Here is a 20,165-nt window from a genome sequence, read left to right as displayed (position 1 = left end):
ACTACAGCTGTCTTTAGCTTCTGAGACCATCTCCATGTAGTCAATGCCATTCTTCCTTTACATGAACTATTACTGAGACCAACCCACATGTACAGTACTTCCTCACAAGACTTGTTGCTGTACAATTACTGCTTTGAGAAGTAGCGGCAAGCACTTAGTGTAAATAGCGATCCTTCTAGTCCAAGTAATCGTACGTCATCCCAGCCGTGGAAACTCATACCGGAGTGTGCCCTGGGAACATCCCCCCTGCTCTCCCCAGTAGGCAAGGGTGGTACTCCACAGCTGCTTCTCAAAATGTACCCATAGGCTGGATCTGAGTTTTGTCTCTCTAAATGTTTAAAAAAAAAATAAGGGAAAGAGAAAAAGGACACCCCCTCCCCTCCGCTAAATTTCAGGGTAAGGTGATAGGGCAAGAGTGTAATCCACAGTTACTCTAAAGTGAACCTTCTCCTCCACTTCTCATCTTTTCCTTGAATAAGGAAAGACATTGGGCTAGCAAGGAAGTTATCTGGGCCTTGAGGATAGCAAGTATAGAACAGATCCACCTAAAATACGGTATTCTGCATTTTGTTGCTTTGTTTAGACGGCAATACCGGTCTGCAAAGGAAAGGAGGTGAAGACCAGTTATGTCAGTAATCGAGGACGTCCATGTTTTTAGATGGGAGCATGGTCATACATGCTTTGGAGGTTAACTGTATTTAGGATTGTTGTCCAACTTTCAGCCAAGGAAAAAAATCAGTGCAGCCTGTACGTTTTCGAAGTTTGTTAAGAAAAAGTTCCTTCTGTGGCACGCTTATGCTGCTGAAGGCTAAATCCTCAAAATAAAACTTAAGGAGTGGACTAATAACCCCAAGTAAATAGATGATGTTACTACTAATTCCTGTCCCATAGAAGAATAGTCGGTAGTGAATAAACATATCCTGGAGAGGTGAACCCAACCTGGTAGATAAGAGTTTGCTTTGGTCACAGTGGCCTATGACTGTGGGTTTAAAAACAAACATAAAGCCTTAACTAGAATTTCATTGTTTTAGAATTGTCACTGCCTTAATGTTCGAACATTGATTTAAGTTCTCCCAGCAAAGGAGAAGTGCATGTTTGTTTATGGCTTTTTTGTAAATATAAATGCAGTGATCTTTGGCTTTAAAAACTTTGTTCCTGTGAAAATGTTTGTTAATTAATCCAGCCAGTAGAGTTATTTACAGAACAATTGAGCATGTCATAGTTCTTTATGTACAAGAATTGTTTTCCCTCCCAAAAACCTTAGTTACCTGAATTGTCCTAAGATTATTCGTAATAACTGAAATTCAGTGATTAAAGAGAAGTGAGAATTCTGCCTTTTTTTTTCTGTGAATTCTTTGACATACTCATAATGTGACCTGTTTTGTTGCCTTGACTTTTCACAAACCATCATCTTCTGACAGTCACAGGATGCAATGGTTGTGCCTAGTTATTTTCATAACTGTTTTCCCTGTGTTCAAGAAAATATACTAATAATTTCCCTAGTAGAAGAAAATGAAAAAACATGCCGTTACTAAACTTTCTATTTTGATGTGAAGTTTTTATCTGATAAGTTATACACCTTACAGTTTTAAGTTTTGGAAGGATTTCAAAGGAGATTACTCCAATTCATGCATTTGCTGAAGGCGACCATTTTATAACAGGATCCCGTTTATCTTTGTAAATAATCTAATTCTAGCTATGAGCAAAAATAAGAGGGTTAGAATATGAGTAGTTCCTTAGCCAATGTGTTTCTGATTCCTTGATATAAAGGGGAAATAAAAAATTTTTTGTAGACTTACCTGAAAGATGCTGAGTAAGATTTGAAGCTTCTTTTGATCAGAAGAAAATGTATCCAGGTCAGTCTAGTTGTGAAGTTGTAGTATTAGTAGTGGCAAATTGACAGGGTGATGCTTTCAAGTAATACTTTAGGGCCTAGTTTTAGAAGGTTTACCTTAATTCCCATCCAAACCTCACCAAAACTTGCCATCTAATATTGATTCTAAGCATTTACTCTGCTTTATTTCAAGCAATGCTTCTCACTCTGGTCCTCTGAAGCTTCTTAAAGAGGAGGGGAAACGTATACCTTTGGGGATTTAGGGACGAAGGCTTTGAAGTCTCAAGTATTCGTTCCCATTGGAAGCGCGTTCAAGTGTCGCTTGGTAAGATTTGGTTCTGGGAAAGAGCATGTCGATCTTCTGGCCTCATACTCCCAACATCTAAAAGACGTCAAAAGACACGGAGTTTCGTCAAGATGTTGGCTAGTATGATGTAGTTACGGCCAAGAAGGTAGTCCAGTAAACATGCTCCCTTTGCAGTGTTTCAACCCGAAGGGTTCTCTCAGGTGTGTCAACAGTGTTGATGAGCGGACACCCTGATGTTTTAGCTTTCCTATCGGGAGGGGCAAGCTAAAGATGAAGGGGATTCTAAGTTGTCAGTGTTCCCAGACTAATATCTGTGGCCCTACATTTGATAACCTGTGTGTGTGAAAGGAGCAAATATCCAAACTATTGTCTGTAACGCTTGAACTGGAAGAGTACCAATATTCATTCCTTTCAACGAACTGCAGGAAAAAAAAAAAACTCTAAATTTTGTATTGCCTTACTAATAACAAAATACATTTGTAACTTTGTGCTAAGTCCACAAAGTCAAAATAGTAAGGGCTGGCATAACAGAAACATTGCCGAGGCCCTGCCACTGACTTGGATCGTGACTATCAAGAAAGTTACTATTACGGGACAGAAGGCTACAAAAAAGAAACAAGAAAATAATTGTAAAAAGTGATACTCATTTTTAGTTTATCAGTGAAGTGGTCAAATATTTGAGAAATACTTTTTGTATTTGTTTTGGTGACTTTGTTATTCTCAAAAGTATATATGTCATTTCAATGTGAACAAAGTTGTTTTGTTGTTCTGGGTTCGTTTGTTTTTGTTTTTTTGTCATAAAGCCATGAACTTCTTCGCATGGCATGTGTCAGTAAGACCTTATTCCAAGCCTGGCATCTTTTACTGCTTTTGCTTGAAGCTTTTTTACTCTCTGCTTTCTGGTGATCCATTGCTTTTTCCAACCCTTGTTTGGTTTTATGATTGCCTCTCAAACATGTTTGTGTTTAGGACTGAATTTGAAAGTCATTCCCCTCTTTGTCTTCTTTTTCCTGTTCTGTAACGAGAAATTTAGTGACTTCAGAAAATGTAGAGTTTGTACTGTAATAAAAACGTGGCAGAAGTCAAAACATCTTAAGTAATCACAAAGGGTGTTTAACCTTCCCGTGCACTGCAGTAACATCTCCCTGTTTAAAGTGAGCCTTCAGGAGCACCTGGGTGGTTCAGTGGGTTGAGCCTCTGCCTTTGACCCCGGTTATGATCTCAGGGTCCTGGGATCAAGCCCAGCATCAGGCTGTCTGCTCAGCGGGGAGCCTGCTTCCCCTTCTTTCTCTGCCTACTTGTGATTTCTGTCTCTGATAGATAAATAAAATCTTTAAAAAAATAAAAAAATAAAGTGAGCCTTCAGAAATTAAGATTTTATGATACACTTAAAAAAAACAACAACTTATTTTAGAGAGAGTGCTAGCATGAGGAGGGGGAGGACACAGAGGGAGAGGGTGAGAAGAAGACTGCTGGGCCCTGCATGGCTTGATCTCTAGCCAAAATCAAGAGTGAGACATTTAACTGACTGACTCACCCAGGCACCCCTTAAAGTACACTTTTTAGACACCATCCAAACTTAAGCCAGCCATGCTTTGGGATTAATATGGGATTATTTATATTGCCTTATTTCAGTTCATGGGAACAATATTTGTTTTGATAAATTTGAGAGTATAGTGCTATTAATATGCGGTATTCGCATATACATATATAATATTCACGCCGGTTTAGCATAAGCAGGGAATGTTGAGAGTCTTGCTTAAACAGTAGGGAATTCTGAATAATAGCATGTGTAAATACATCAGCTTATCATCATAGAGTCCCCTTGAAAACCTTGCCAAAGCAATAATGCACTTTCTCAAAAGACAGAAGATGGGAATATTGACAGCTTTTCTGGGCACTGGCTAAGTGGGCCCGCTGTCATTATGAGATCATCTCGGAGAAAAAGCTTGTGGTTGCTTCCTTTCACGGGGAACCTAGGCAGGCACCACCAGAAGACCTTGAAGAACCAAGACAACACTGAGAGCACCAGAGGGCTTTAGATCCAGAGCGCCTGTGTTTTCCAGGAGGCGGCAAGCCAGACATCGCCCACTTTTCCTTTGTCCCTGTGCCAAGGCTTGTGCCCCGTAAGTAAAACTGTCAGAGAAGCTGCAAACACAGAGATTGAATTCCCTAGAACATTGGTTCTCAACTGGGCTGATTTTGCCCTTGTGGCACTTGAGAACGCGTGGAGGCCTTCTTGATTGTCGCGACTAAGGGATACTACTGGCAGCTGGCGGATAGAGGCCAAAGGTGCTGCTAAGTATCTTACCCTGTACAAAACAGTCCCTACGAAGAATCATCCAGTCCTGTTACAAAGGAAGGAGAAAAAGATGCTTGACACTCGTGCATTTGCCTAGGAGAAAGAGACCAATTCCCAGAAGGGGCTTAGCACTCTTAGCGTCTTGTAACTTTAAAGGCATTGTTGTATTGTGTGGTTGTAGAGCTTGGGGCAGAGCTGAGTCTGGACTTCGGAGCCCAGCACTGAGTCTCCTGGCACCAGCGTCCCAGTAAGTTTGGCAGACTGGTAGAGTATTCCCTGGGGTACCAGCGACTGCCCCGGTATACCCTTGGTCATAGCCACAGGAGCCCCTCTGTTTATTCCCCACCCTGCTTCTCAGTAGCCCCTAAACGGCAGCACCAAGGTTGCACCTGACCCAAACCCAGACACCCCAAAAATCCCTAGATGTGAGACCTTCTCCAGTCGTGCATCTTGGCCTTGGCCAGCTGGGGATTCCCAGAGAGATGGGTTGGGGTTCTGTGATCTCTCCGGGTCCTAAAGCTCTTAAACTTGGAGGCAGGAAGAGAAAGCCCATTTGACTCTGGGTTCCAATCATTTTATAGCACGGTCCTGCAAGTACAGGTAAATTTCACGAAAGGGGACCACGTCCAGAATAAAAAGAGTACAGCTACAAATTAGGGAATGTCTTCCTGGGTAGCCAGAGTCTTACATACTTGTCCAAACACAGGCCGACCTTATTTCCGATTTAAAGTCTTCCTCTTGCCCTTCGGAAGTGCCATCCCCGCATCTCTGTCAGGAAACATTCGGTCTCTCCAGGTTTCCTGCCCCTTCAGGTCCTCCCTACCATCACCCAAACCCCCAGCAGCACCCCCAGGCCTCAACCCAACCTCACCCAGAAGGTGACCTCAGGCCCTGCAGGAGCCCTGTGTCAGGTGCTGCCACAGTTCCACTTGGTGATTTTTAAAGTTTGGAGAAAAATAGGGGTTTGGAAAATTTGATTAATGAGACATCCAAAACGAATAGAATGAGAGATGAAAGATATCTCTCCATGCTTTGTTTAGAGAGCACTAAAGGATCCAAAACCTAACGAAGACCATCACCCTGAGGTAGGAAGAGGGCTGTTGCCATCATTATAACATGCTTACCGCCTTTCAGGGGCAGAATTTCCCCCTGAAAGTTTTGTTGGTGATCTACAATCCTAACGAGGACTGCATTCTATTATACATTTTTCCTTCATCTAGACTTGGAGTCTGGACATCCTGATTTAATCTGAATGGAAATGGGCAAAACCTAGAGTGATTTTATCCACAGAAAACAGCTAAACCCAGGCTGATGGAAATAAGATCCCAGCGGGGCTTAATCAGGTTAACTGAAAAACTAACTAAAGAGATGCCGGAGGCATCTCATATCTATCTATTCATAGAGAAATCTTAGTCAATATTTTGCTAGCCAAACTAATTATTTGCTCAAGAAAAAGGATACTACACATTTTGAAATTTGTGCCCTTCCTTTGTTCAGACCAGCCCTCCTCTTAATTCTAAATCATTATGTTTACCCCCAAATCTATAGAATTTATAACCCTTATCTCAACAAAAAGGTTTTTCTTAAGAAAGAAATATTTTGGGGGTGTCTGGGTGGCTCAGTCGGTTAAGTATCTGCCTTTGGCTCAAGTCATGATCCCAGGGTCCTGGGATCGAGTCCCTCATAGGGGTCCTTGCTCAGTGGAGGGTCTGCTTCTCCCCTTCCCTCTCCCTCCAGCTCCCTCTCCTTACTTGTGCTATCTCTCTCTCTCTCGTTCTCTGTGAAATAAATCAATCTTTAAAAAAAGACAAAAATATTTTGTTTTAACTTAGTGTTTTCAGACTCCTTCAAGATCTCAAAATGTAAGCACCTCTGGGCTGAGTTGATGGGCTCTGTCCCTCGCTCATGCTGGTCGACACGCTTCCCCCAGTCGACACTCGTGCTTGTTTTACCTGTTGAGCTTAGTCATGATCTTGCTATTCGTAAGAGGGGGCGTGAAGAACCACTGACTTGGGTGGGCAGGCTACCAGAGCTGGAGGGTCCTTCCTCACACAGAACGGGATCCAACACCTCATGGTCCAGATACAGTGGGAAATCAGAGCTTCTTTTTTGTTTTTTAAGATTTTATTTATTTATTTGACAGACAGAGGTCACAAGTAGGCAGAGAAGCAGTCAGAGAAGGGAGCGGGGCGGAGGGGGGGGTGGAGCAGGCTCCCCGCTGAGCAGAGAGCCTGATGCAGAGCTCGATCCCAGGACCCTGAGATCATGACCTGAGCTGAAGGCAGAGGCTTTAACCCACTGAGGCTCCCAGGCGCCTTGAAGTCAGAGTTTCTTGTGGGCAAAATCCAGATGGTTTCTTCACTCGGAGAAGAAGAGGTGGGTAGAGCCTAAAAATTGCTTCTAGACTATAAAAAAGTATCCAACCTCAGCAGGCAAAATACACCTTTTAATGACCATTGTACTATAATCATTTCTGCATTTCTGGTGTTTTGTAAATAGAAATTACAAAACAATTTAAAAAAATCTAAAACTAAAAGACATTACAAAGACCAATTGCGGAAAGCAGGTGTTTACAAATACAGTCATATATTCTGTCTACCCAACATTTAGGGGACAGGAAGTCCAGAGTTCAAGTACAACCTACTTAAGCAAATGCAAACTGTGTAATTACAGAACGGCTAAATGGTTATTCATATTACAAAATGGTTTTTCAGAGCATTTCTCTACATAGCATTTTTACTTGGCACTTAAAATATAACTCATTTACAAATGTTTATATACAATCTCAGGAAATAGGCACTGAATAGGTAAAATGAGAGAAGGACAGAAGGAGAAAGTAACACCCCTATTCCACAAGTGTCTGTGTGGGGTTGTAAGTTCCCAGAAATTAGATGCAAAGTAAGGCTGGAGGAAGCTTGTGGGGTGACACTTATAATTACACTGACTTTTCTTTTCAAATAATTATTCTTAACCTGCTTCCCAGGATGGACCTTATGAGCTGTAGCTAGAACTTTTGCAGGCCTGGAGACTAGCACGAGGCTATCACGTAAGCATATGAAGCCCTGGATGTGTAGCAAGGAGCGGATATGGTATATCCATGGATGTCAGCATATGACGCCTCGGACAAGAGACAATAAATCAACAGACAGATATTTGCCTGGTTCAAAAGATCAGGAAACAGTTTGGTTGAAATAAGCGCTTACACTTAGCTTAAGGCACCAGGGTGGGGCAGAGAGAGCCCATGTCGGTTGGCTCGGGGCTGCCAAGGGCATCACTGAGGGAGGCCCTTCAGAGTCCCCACCGTGCACTTGGCTTCTAGGGGGAGCAGAGAGAGAAGGCAGGCAGAGGCTGACAGTGGCTTTACAGTTTGCATTTTGTAAGTGGCTCAGCAACAGAAGCGGGCACATAAATATGAGAGTTTTGAGAATAAATCAAAACCCATACCATGACGTTCCATTTCCCCTGGTTCTACTGGGAAAAAAAAGGGGGGGGGGGCAAAGGAAGGATAAGTGGGTGGTAAGAGTATGGAAGAAGAGAAGAAAAGAAGAAAGGATGGGACGGGGCAGGAGAGAGACAGGGAGAGGATCAATGAATTCCAACAGTGCTTATTCCAGGGAATTCTATTGTGGCAACTCAGAGCAGCCTGTGAGTGGAGACGGGAATGACAACTCTGCTCACGGTGAGGGACGGCAAGAGAGTTCTCGGGAACACTTTGGTCTCCAACGTCTGGGGCCGGTGTTCCTGCTTGGCCTCCGTGAGAATGCACTTTTGGGTGTTGATGGGAGGTCTTGGCTCCCCAGGTTTGAATTTGGCTTTGTGGTTCTGTACTCCGCGTTTCTGCAAAAGCTGCACGGTGGCGAGGTAGCGCACGTTGCTGGGGTTGGGAGGGCACACCAGGTTTTTCTCAGGCAGGAGGGACCAGCGCAGGCAGCACGGCTCCTGATGGGCCAGCACGGATGTCGGGGCCACCCGGGGAGGAAAAGGCAGTGTGTCATTGACCTTGGGGTGATTGCCCAGCTCAATGGGTCTCTTTTCACCTTTCGCATCAACTGTTTTCAATCCATATGCATAAGCCACACACTCATCCTTTTCCACACTCAGCACCTTCTCCTCCGGCTGCAAGAAGTTCTTACTCTTCTTCCCCAGAACATCCAAGCCATTTGGGAGTGAAGCCTTCAGGGGAGGCAGAACTAAAAGGGCCCTGGAAGTCAAGGAGTCTGAGATGGAGGGACCTCTGCTGGGGCTTCTGGGGTCCTTGCCCCTAAGAGCCTCAGGGGTGGCCGCGTCTTCCTTGCACCACATAAACTCCTTTATTTGCAGACTCTTTTTCTCTCCCGGACCGCAGCGGGGAAAGCAGATCTTGCTAACCTCCCTGGAGGCGGCGGCCGAGCCCAGAGAGGTTCCCCGAGTCTGGGAGGGGCTGCCTTGATCCTTCTCCAGACCCACCTCAGCAGGGGCCCCTGACCCCAACTTCTCCGCCTCCGCCTGAGGCCTGGCCTCAGCGCTCCCTTGGGAGAGGCTGCCACAGAGAAAGCAGCTACCGGCACCTTCTCCCACCCGCGCCTTTTTAAGCTTCTTCCTGGGCCAGATGCAGGCAGTTGGAGAAGTCCTTCCCCAGCCTTGGACCTGCAAATAAAGCAGCATGTTACTCCCAGCAGAGCTGCTCAAACTCAAGCTGTCCCAGCTGTGGCCACAGCCCCATCTTGGCCATTCTAACTGAAGTGGTATTTTTCTTAAAATTGACTCACCTTTTTTTTTTTTTAATTTTAATGCTATTTTAGCCTCATAGTAATAGCATTTTTAACAGTATCTGTTAATCTAAAATACTAGCAATTGGATTTAATACTAAAATACTAAGCAAAAATATCTATAAATGGCCATCTCGATGTGCTGACTCTATGTGTTTTCAGATGCACATTAAAATAAAGTCAGGAGGGGCGCCTGGGTGACTCAGTGGGTTAAAGCCTCTGCCTTTGGCTCAGGTCATGATCCCAGGACCCTGGGATCGAGCCCTGCATTGGGCTCTTTGCTCAGTGGGGAGCCTGCTTCCTCTTCTCTCTCTGCCCGCCTCTCTGCCTACTTGTGATCTCTGTCAAATAAGTAAATAAAATGTTTTAAAAAAGTAAAAGTAAAATAAAGTCAGGACTCTTAAAATAAAATCAGAGCTGTTTGTACTTATCTTCCTACCAAGCTCTCTCAGACCGCCAGGCTGTTACCACACCTCAGGAGACTGCTATGTGGAGGGGCTGGAGGGAGAAACAAGGAGCAGAGGCAGGTCCTGCAGCCAGGGTACCCCCAGCACCCCTGTGTACCCTGCCCCCCCATCTGTCCACACCTAGAGTCCCCTGGCTGAGCTTGCCACAAATGTCACAATTAAACAGAGTTGCCAGGTAAAAATCAGGATCACATTTGAGGCACACTTAATAGTAAACATGTTAGGTACTGTTTACCGAAATTCAAATTTAACCAGGCATCCTGTGTCTTCATTTGCTAAGTCTGGCAACCTTATATGTAAAAAAACCCAAAAACCAACCAAGCAAAAAGCCGTATTTCCCATGCTTCTACCACGTTTCAGGCACTAAGCTAAGGATCCACTGGTATTGGCGTTCGTTCCTTTAACCCACGCCACAGCACTGTAGTTTAGGTATTCTTTTTTTTTTTTTTTTTTTTAAAGATTTTATTTATTTATTTGACAGAGAGAGATCACAAGTAGACAAAGAGGCAGGCAGAGAGAGAGGGGAAAGCAGGCATCCTGCCGAGCAGAGAGCCTGACGCGGGACTCGATCCCAGGACCCTGAGATCATGACCTGAGCCGTAGGCAGCGGCTTAACCCACTGAGCCACCCAGGCGCCCAGTAGTTTAGGTATTCTGATGTCCAGGATACACAGTTGGAAACTGCCCTTCAAAACGTTACTATAGCCCATGGCAAGTTCTGGCACATTCAGAAGGTCTGTGCATTCCCATGCAGGGGACAGTGAGAGGTGGTGAGGAGCACAGTGTCCCCTGGGCCCAACCGTGGGGGCAGCCTCTCCAGCCATCTTGCACGAAAACACCCCTCCACCATCACTCACTCCGGACCTCTGCACCCTCTTGCTGCACGTGCTCAGCACCCCCAATTCTGAAATGGGAAGCATCACTTTTTCAAAAAGGCTAGTAAGTGCCTGACACTGAATCGGGCATTCCTGTCCTCCTCGTACATCCCTCTGGCCAGAATTTACAGATGAGGAAGTTGGGCACTAGGGGACAGGAGCCCTCCCCGAGGTTAGCTGTTTGTAAGTGGTGAATCTGAAACTGATCTTTCTTATTCCAAAGTCCTGGCCCTTATCAAAGCCACAGGGATACCTCAAATATATGACAACCAAAAACAAACAAACAAATAAAAAACCCACCTATTTTCTTTTGCATAGTTAAGCCCTAATTCATAGATGGCAATTATATTTGGGGGCTGTAAGGTCCCTGCCCTGCGCTGCACTCTTGAGCCGCCTCAGGACGCCTCTCCCAGCCTACTCTTCCAGCTTCTGTTCTGGAACTCTGTCCCTTCATGAGCTGTTGAGTTGGTGCTGGGTCTTCGAGAGGACCATGTTGCTTGCTTCAGACCTCACTGCTCTTGACCCCGACTTCCTAGGTGATTTTCCAGCTTTTGCAGAGGAGGTCCCAGCACATTAACGGACACATCCTCAGGCTAACCGGCCTCTCTACCGAAGGTGGCTTCGAATGAGACAAGTCCCACGCTCCCGAGCGCCCCTCCTGCACCCTCCCAACCATCTTCCTCTGGCCAGACAAGGGGGGATGTGTCTCCTGGCTCTGCTTTGTAGTATGCCAGCTTTTACTCAGGTGGATAGTTATTGAGGGAAATCTAAATTCTGGAACTTTAATCCTTCTACGATGTTTACAGATGTCCTATTTAATCTGTTAAACAGGTGGACCTGAGGAGCCAGCAAATGTTCTCTACTTGTTTGACCTTGAGCTTCTGCCTAAAAATCCAGACTCCTGAGCCTCAGCATGGCCTACTAAGCCCATACTCACAAGATGGACGTGGGCACATGGATTTAAAAACACCCCAGGTGAGCCTCTACAGAGGTGGTCTGGCAGGAGATCTGAGTCCAGAGATGGGGGTCAATGACCCCCTGACTCTTTTGGGTCTCACAGCTGGGCTGTCACAGGTAAGCTAATTGTTGGTTGGGTTGCTCTGGGTCAAAAACGTACAGTTCTGAGGCACCCCATCCTGAGAGGTCCCTGGGCTCTGCAACATAGGAAACTCTCGCTAACTGCTCCCAGCAAAGTGTTCTCTGTCCTCATTTAAATGCTGGCCCACAGGTCCCTGGCACCAGCTCAGGAAATATCAAAGCGCCATAAGCCCGGGCAGGAAGCTGGCTTTGGTGGGACAGGCCCCTGCCACCTGGGACAAGGTGGCCTGAGAAGCCAGGGAGGACGGGTCCGCAGGGAGTGAAAAGCAACAGGCAGCAGGCGGGAGTCGGTGGCGTGGCATGATTGCCCCCGACACACTGAGCAGCAAACATATCTCAGCATGGGGCACATGTGGCCTTTCTTCCAGTTAACAGAAAACTCTCTTCCAACAGCCCTTGGATAGATACATTTCAAAGTCATTCCTTTTGATAGTAAACCGAACCCTCTAAACTTGGAAAGTTTTAAACCCTCAAACAGAACTGTCTGTAACCCTGCCTTAGCTGGCATGAGCCTCTGGGGACACCGGGCGCCGGAGGGGCAGCGCCGGAGGCAGCACAAGAGGAGGGGCCTGCAGAAGACCCCTCCTGCGACTGTCAAGTGGACTTGGGAGAATTGCTCCGCCGTGTCTTGACCGCAGTTTCCGTATTTGTCAAATAAACCAATTAGATCACGGTGCCTCAAACCTCACCACCATGACATTTAGGGCACATCATGGATTGCATGACTGTCTCCCCCCAAATTCCTTTTTTGAAGCCCGATGGTATTTGGAGGTGGGGCCTTTGGAGGTTATTAGGGTTAATGAAGTCAAGAGGGCGGGGCCTTCAAAATGGGATGAGTGCCCTTATAAGAGGAGGCGGAGATAAAGGGTCTACTTGCACCACCCAGGAGGGCCATGTGAGCACGAAACAGGAAGAGGATCCCCCACCGGGACTCAACCGTGCTGGCACCCCGATCTCGGATGTCCACCTTCTGGACTATGAGAAATAAATGTCTGTTGCGTATGTCCCCAGTCTATGGTATTGTTAGAGAAACCCCGAACTAAGACAGCTGGGTCGTTCCTTGTGGCGTCCTGGCATCCTGGGCACTGTGGGATGTGGAGCAGCACCCCCGGTCTCTGTCCCGTAGATGCCAGTCGCACCCCTTCTCCTCACCCCCGTTGTGTGACATCGCGGCTGTTCATAACACCTGCCCCCTAGGGCTGTTGAGAGGATGAATGAATTGGTGTACGGGAAGCATTTGGTCCTGTGCTAGCCAACACTAACTGGCCACAAATACCCAATCAAAGGTACTGCTATTACCATTCTGTGTATTTTACCTCTATTCCTAGGGTTTCTATGTTTCATTGCTTATACATTTTTTGGTAGTAACTAGTTTTGGCAAAAGTGAAAGGAGAGGCTGGCATTGAAACACAGATGCCTGAGGCACCTCGGTCAAGGAGATACTCACAGCTTCTTCCCACCCAGTTCCGATGACAAATTCCATGGCTTTTTCATCCTGTTCAAGTGTAATGTCACTGATACTGAGAAGACAACAAACATGATTCTTTTCGCTTCTTTCATCCGGGCAAGTATAGGTTAATTCTGTTTCTTCTGGGCTGTGAATTTCATTATTTTCACTATTTTCTAATTCCGTCTCACTTTTCTGAGAGAGATCCATTACTGTGATTGCGGCTGAAGCTTTTTAACATCTTCTTCCTGTAGCATGAAAGGTGGGCTGAACTTAGTTTGTAATATGCATTTCTTAAAAACTGAAAAAAAAAAATGAATCTATAACTCACGCAAAATAATAACAAGACACATTCCAGAATAGATTGGAAGAAATACTATAAAACCAGCCATTGCCGGATATTGATGCTATGAAAGACACAGCTATTTGGAAAGACTAATGGACTTAATTAAAGATCAAAGTTGGGATTGAAGAAGAGAGGATAGGAAGATGTTGGCTGAGGCTTTAATCCCTCGTGATGGGGTAGAGCGAGGCAAGGAATATAGGTTTAAGCACCCCTGTCCTCCATTCCCAAAAACGTCCAGATGCTTCTGTGCAAACACCATGGGAACTGTGGTGGGCATGTGTAACCTGGCCACTTTCTCTTCTTTCCCTTCCTGGCAACTCTGGACACTGGTCGAGGCTGGGAGCATGTGGTCACTAGGCTAGGTCAGTGTGCTCATCCTAATCCAGCCTGGATGATGGGGCCTTATGAAAATGGAGATCTGGACACAGACACACAGAGAGGCAGGCCATGGGAAGAGGCTCAGGGAGAAGACTATAAGCCACAGAGAGGGCCTCGAGCAGAGCCTTCCCTCACAGCCCTTGGAACAAACCAAGCCTGCTGACAACTTGATTTCAGACTTCCAGCTTCCAGAACTGTGAAACCATCCATTTCTGCTGGTTAAGCCGCCCTGTGGTGTTTGGTCTGTGGTCCTAAGTCAAGGCAGCCCCAGCACACTGGTACCGTTCGTGGTCGTAATGGTCTCAGCAGGAATGATGATGAGCGTGATACTGTCTATCCTTCATTGATGTTTTTCCAGTTTGAAACATGCAGCTTGGCATTTATAATCAGTCAAAGAGTTAGGAAAGTTGTCATCCTTTTTATTTTTGTTTTTGATTTTAGTAGGCTCCATGCCCAGCACGGAGCCTAACACAGGGCTTGAACTCACAACCCCGAGATCAAGAGCTGAGCTGAAATCAAGAGTCAGATGCTTAAACGACTGAACCACCCATGGAAAGTTATCATCCTGATCAGGAACACAGACTTGGATGCCCAAAAGCCAGGGTTCCAATCCTATCAGTAGCTCTACGACCTTGGGCAAGTTACTTTTCCGGGTCTGTTTGCTCATCTCTAAGATGGGCATGATTTATAGTACCTTCCTACAGACAGAGGCTCCTCCTGAGCACCCCACAAGATGCAGAGATGAATCCCAGGGCCCAGGCAGGGACCTCCAGTGGTCCAGCTGCATGCTGATGGGCAGCCAGGGCCTTCTGGAGGATTCCTTGCCTGTAATGACACAGAGGCCACTGGGGACCACACACTTGGCTTTCTCTCACCCTAATGAGTCCTGCCAGAAACCCACTTGTTAAGTTTTCTGTTGAGGTAGAGATCAGTAACTTCTTAAAACATGATCTGTTTAATTACCATTTTGGCTTTTCCACATAGGCTTAAAGTAGCATTTTGAAGCAAATAAAGTTCCATTTACCTATGGGAGGTCAAATATCTTTGGATATCCTAATCTTTTCCAATATGACATCAGAGGAAATGAAAGAAATCTGAAAGGAAAAAAAAATGATATCAGAAGTGGCTAAAACCCCAGAAGTGCTATTCTGTTTACCAAGAATAGCAACAATTAAGGACCAGACTGCAATTTCATCTTGTGAAATTTTACTTCAGTCACTACTCAGGCCCAAGAAGCTCCTAACTCAGTCGTGTTCTCTTCTGGATTACCCATACACTTGTACCACAAAAGCCCAAAGCCTTAACAAGTATACAGTTAAAAAGGAAAAAAAAGTAGAGCATCAAAAGCCAAGCCATTTATTTAAATAAGAAAATAAATGTGCACTTAAGGTTAATGTAGCAAAGAAGCAGATAATGTTTAGGAGAGATTAAGTATAGCTAGAATGTTCAAGTCAATCAGAAAAAAGTTCTGTGCTTGAAGTGTCTCGGCTGTCAAGATGCTCACTACTTAGCCTGTTCTAGTGGCTCTAATTTACTGGGTCTCAAACTTGGCTGTACCTTAGAATCACACGCCACACACCCGACCCACAGAGATTCTGATTCTTACTGGTCTGGGCAAAATCTGGCCATCACTACCTTCAAAACCGCCCTATGTGACTTGTATAATCCAGCAGCGCTGTTAGGAAGATCTTCCTTATACTGACCCCAATACAGGTTTTCCTGCCCCCTCAATATCCTCCACTCTTGTGTCCTCATTTTGCCCTCGAGAGCAAGGCTCTACGATGGGAAGCTTTCCCATCCATGCATGGACTTGAGGAGATCTGGGACACTTTGAAAAATGCTCAAGCATTTTTCTCGGGAAAAGGGCTTGCATCAGAGGTACAAAGCTGTCTGTCAATGCAAAGGGTTCAAGGTCATTGATCTGAAGATGGCCTGTTGCCTCAGCTCCCAGCCAGCCCTGTGAAAAGGATGCAAAGTTTCCACGTACTCTTAAGTCTGTCAGGTTAACCATCTCCAGCAACTTCAACTATTTCTCACATGTCGTGAGAATGTGTGAGATGTGAGCGGAAGAAAATATAATCTCTATATCAAGACAGACAAACGGCAGAGGCCAAAGATGTGGTATTGGAGAAGCCCCTGTTTTGGAGTCAACAGAAAGAAGTTGGACCCTGTGAGGGTCCCAGAAGAGGTTCCAGTCACATCATACTCCAAAATGCCAAAAGAAACCCAGGTAACGATAATATTAAATAAAAAAAGTGAGAGTGCCAGGCATTGTTATAAACACTTTACACATTTGTTATAAAAACTGCATTTTATAAGTACTGTATTCATATAAGGGAGGATCATGGGAACAGTATTGATGCCTTATGACCAAACACTAAAGATCATCTGGGAAGTCAGTAAACAGACTATTCTTCGTCAAATGGCCAGATTACTGCATACCAGATTGCTAGGTGCTCCTCGGCAACACCGGTGTTCAAACCGGATTAAGATGCTCCACTACTACAATAGAACGTTGGTGGTCTTTTCCTAATCAGAAAAAAAAGAAAAGAAAAGAATTGAGTTAGTGGAAAGAACAGTCTTCATTTTAAATTTTTCTCCAATAACCATGCCTTCAAGTTGTATTGCCCGTTCTTATCTTCCAGCTCATGTAAGAGACGACAAACAGAAGTATACACGAAACAATCAAAGATCAACTAAAAGAGTGGATATGTGATTTCTTACAAATTGTATGCATTCTTACTTTTCTGTTGAAAGGCCGAAATCTGTAGGGATGGAATAGTCATATTTTCTGATAGTAAAATTATGCCGAGTTTACAGATTTGGAGTCAACAGGTCATCCTATTCCGCTTCTCGACTTCTGCGGAGTTTTACAATCATATAACTGAGAGCTTATTACTTTACAAGCATCTTATTTCATTCTACCAGTAGCTCTAAAGATTAGAATGACACATGCAACCCTGAAACTCATGCTTCTCAGTTCCTGGTGTTCCCCCCAAAAGTGACATGATAATCCTGAAAATAACTGAAGACAGCTATTATTTCTTCAGAAGAGAATCTCAAATTCCCTCATCTTAAGAATGTATAATTACCGGGGCGCCTGAGTGGCTCAGTGGGTTAAAGCCTCTGCCTTTCGCTCGGGTCATGATCCCAGGGTCCTGGGATCGAGCCCCGCATCGGGCTCTCTGCTTGGCGGGGAGCCTGCTTCCTCCTCTCTCTCTCTCTCTCTCTCTCTGCCTGTCTCTCTCCCTACTTGTGATCTCTGTCAAATAAATTTAAAAAAATGTATAATTACCTATAATGTATAATTATAAAGGTAATTAAAATACAGTACCTGGAAATGAGGGTAATATTTCAAATGTGGTCTGGCTAGAAATGCCTATTTTGAAATCTGACTCCCTTTGATCTGAAATCTACACCTATTAATTGAACAAAAATTGCTACATTTTATTTTATTTTTTTGAAGATTTTATGTATTTATTTGAAGGCAGAGATCACAAGTAGGCAGAGAAGCAGGCAGAGAGAGAGGAGGAAGCAGGCTCCCTTCTGAGCAGAGAGCCCGATGTGGGGCTCAATCCCAGGACCCTGAGATCATGACCTGAGCCTAAGGCGGAGGTTTTAACCCACTGAGCCACCCAGGTGCCCCAGATGGCTACATTAAAAAAAAAGAAGCAATATCCCAATCCTGATTAACACTGTCTGGAGGTCATCTATAACTTCTACATTTTTTCCCCACATGAATTGTTAATAATCCTTGCCTTTTTCACTCCATATCCATGCTGTTAATTTTCTTCAAAAAAATTTTTTTTTCTTTTTGGGGCACCTGGGTGGCTCTCATGGTTAAACATCTGCCTTCAGCTCAGGTTATGATCCCAGAATCCTGGAATCAAGCCCCACACTGGGCTCCCTCCTCAGCTGGAAGCCTGTTTCTCCCTCTCCCACTCCCCCTGCTTGTGTTCCCTCTCTCGCTATCTCTGTCAAATAAATAAATAAAATCTTTTAAAAATCGCAACAAATTTACCCCCCCCCCTTTTTTTTTCACTAGATATAGGCCTCTGGATGGATCAGATCTTTCCAAAATTTCCTCTTGTTGGTTTTGGACATCATTCCAACCTGCTTAGATTCTTATCAGTCTGACTGTGACACCCCACAGTTTGGTCATTCCTTCCTACTTTAAGACTTGCAATTTGATAGGCATACCTCCTGTAACTTCCTCTAAGTCCCTGATAAAATATTGGCAAGGATAGGGTAAAAGATAATGTCATGTGTTTATCCCTTGTACTGGGGTGTTTACTAATTACCAACTGGCTACAAATTCACCTCAGTATAGAATTATCTGGCCTATGCATATAAATCTCATCTATAGGATTCGTGATCCATTAATTTAGGTACACATTTTTTTAAAAGAACTACAAGAGTTTAGAAATTCACATTTATGTTGATGTCTATTAATTTTTAAAATATTTACTCTCTATCTTAGGCTTGAAGAAGAGGTTCCAAATTGTTGGTTCCAAACAGTCCCAACACAACTACAGCGTTGCCTTGAGAAGGATGTTAAGACCCGGCCACTGCAGGAAAGAGTTCTGTGGTTGATTAATGATGTCTGCTAAGAATAAAGAGTGGTAACACACATGCTACCTATTTGCCATTGCTTATATGAAAAGTCAGATTCCAAATGCCTTATTCTAGATTCCTACACTGGGTTGACACATGCTCAGGTAGTTAAGGGGGGTGGGTGTTGATGGGCCAGGAGAGGTGAAAAGCCCAGGACTTTTAGGTCAAAAGCAAGCTATGATCCCTTAAAACTCCTTACCATCTCCTTGGCTCTACACCATGCCCTATACCCTCTCTACTTCTTCCTGGAAGTTTCAGGTTTAAAGGAATCTTGAATCTATGTCAGAATTTCAGCCTGGGAAAGATGGGCTTCTCACAGTCTCAACTAGAATACCGAATGGACGGTCCTGTGGATCCTTAACATGTGTTGGGTGAAGAAATCAATGAATAGAAACACCGTTAGCTATGGTGGAAGTGAAGTTTCTTAATACAGAGCTAAGCTTCAGGCATATGAAATGGTTAGATAGGTCTTGAAGATTGTCTTGGGCATGCTGATCACTGGTAATATAGTTTCTATAGGAGAATGATATGAAGACTTCAATCTAATTTACAGCAGGGAGTTGAATCTTTGCCTCAAAGTTAGGCACATGCACCACTCAATTTGCACAGCTTGTTCACATTTTCAGGAGTATAAATCTTCTCTCTCCAAGTTAATTATCTTGTGCCTTATGCTTCTTACGTGCCCACAGAGCACAGCAGCTTTGATGACCCATAGAAGGAATCCTAAGGGCGTGATTCACACAACCATCCCTCCAGATCAGCCGTTTTGTTTTTCACTGCAGTCCCGGTCTCCAACCCTTCCGCTCTTTCCACTCACAGCCGTTCACTCGCTAAGTGCCTATCAGATGCCTAGCTCCGGTAGTAAAATAGTAAAGCAATGCCTGTCTTCTCAGCTTACAAGTCTACATGAAAGCAGAAGTCATCAAACACACACAATCCACCTGTGGCTCCTAAAGCCCAGGCGCTTCACACCTGGCTCTTCCCTTTCTCCAAATAGCCCCTCCCCTTCCCCCAGGCTCCTTCCCTTCTTTCAAGATCCTTCCCCCTCGTCATCCAGCAGCTCCTGCCGTGCCACAAAAGATGCCTACCCTTCTTTCAAGAGCTGTCCTCTCCCGCAAAACCTAACCCCTTGCCCGCGAGACCTTCCCCTTCCTCCCTTGGCTCCTCCCTCGCAGGGCTCCGCCCTTTCAACAGCCCCTCCCACTGCCACACCCATTCCTCGCCGCTCCTCCCCGGGGCCCGCCCCCTCTTAGTCCAGCCCCCGCCCGCACGACCTCTAGCTTTCGGCTTCCAGCCTCGGAGGGCGGTTTCCTTTCCGACCCCGCGGGGCCTGTCGCTCTGCCGCCTGTGGAGTGGTCTGGGGCCTCGCCCCGGAGGCGGGGAAGCGGCCGCGGTCGCTCACACCCTTCTGTGGGCCCCACGGGATGCAAGGCCCCGGGACAGCTAAGTTTCCGCCGGGAGACGAGGGCGACAGTTGCCCTGGGTGACGGACGCGCTGGGGGCGGGGCCGGCGGGCGGCTGTCGCAGAAGTGACGCGGAGCCCGCCTGGCGTAACAAAGCTTGAGCGCGGGAGGCGACGCTGGCGGACGGCTGTGGGCACGTGCTCCCGGCAGGCTCTGCGCAGCTGCGCCCCTGCCCGCGGCGCCTGAGGAATCGCCGCCTCCTGTGGGCGCCCGAAGACGCGTTTGAGGTAAGTGTAAGACGCAGCTGCGAGGCAGACGTCGCGGCCGGATGCCCCGCGGACCGTGGA

General features: G+C 45.6%; 1 protein-coding gene across 1 annotated transcript; it reads right to left on the bottom strand.

The window, feature by feature from the left end:
* Positions 1-6,697: 6,697 nt before the first annotated feature.
* Positions 6,698-19,795, bottom strand: C19H16orf46 (chromosome 19 C16orf46 homolog). Its single transcript, XM_045986710.1, has 5 exons — positions 19,690-19,795; positions 16,244-16,330; positions 14,826-14,895; positions 13,078-13,325; positions 6,698-9,069 (listed from the first exon to the last, which is right to left on the bottom strand). Exons 4-5 carry the CDS (start codon positions 13,285-13,287, stop codon positions 8,077-8,079), a joined length of 1,203 nt encoding a protein of 400 aa, XP_045842666.1. The 5' UTR covers positions 13,288-13,325; positions 14,826-14,895; positions 16,244-16,330; positions 19,690-19,795; the 3' UTR covers positions 6,698-8,076.
* Positions 19,796-20,165: the final 370 nt, after the last annotated feature.

This window comes from Meles meles, chromosome 19 (assembly GCF_922984935.1).
Source record: "Meles meles chromosome 19, mMelMel3.1 paternal haplotype, whole genome shotgun sequence".
In the NCBI taxonomy this organism is placed as follows: Eukaryota; Metazoa; Chordata; class Mammalia; order Carnivora; family Mustelidae; genus Meles; species Meles meles.
The sequence above is the reverse complement of the archived record's forward strand: the minus strand, read 5'-3'. Positions and strand labels throughout refer to the sequence as shown.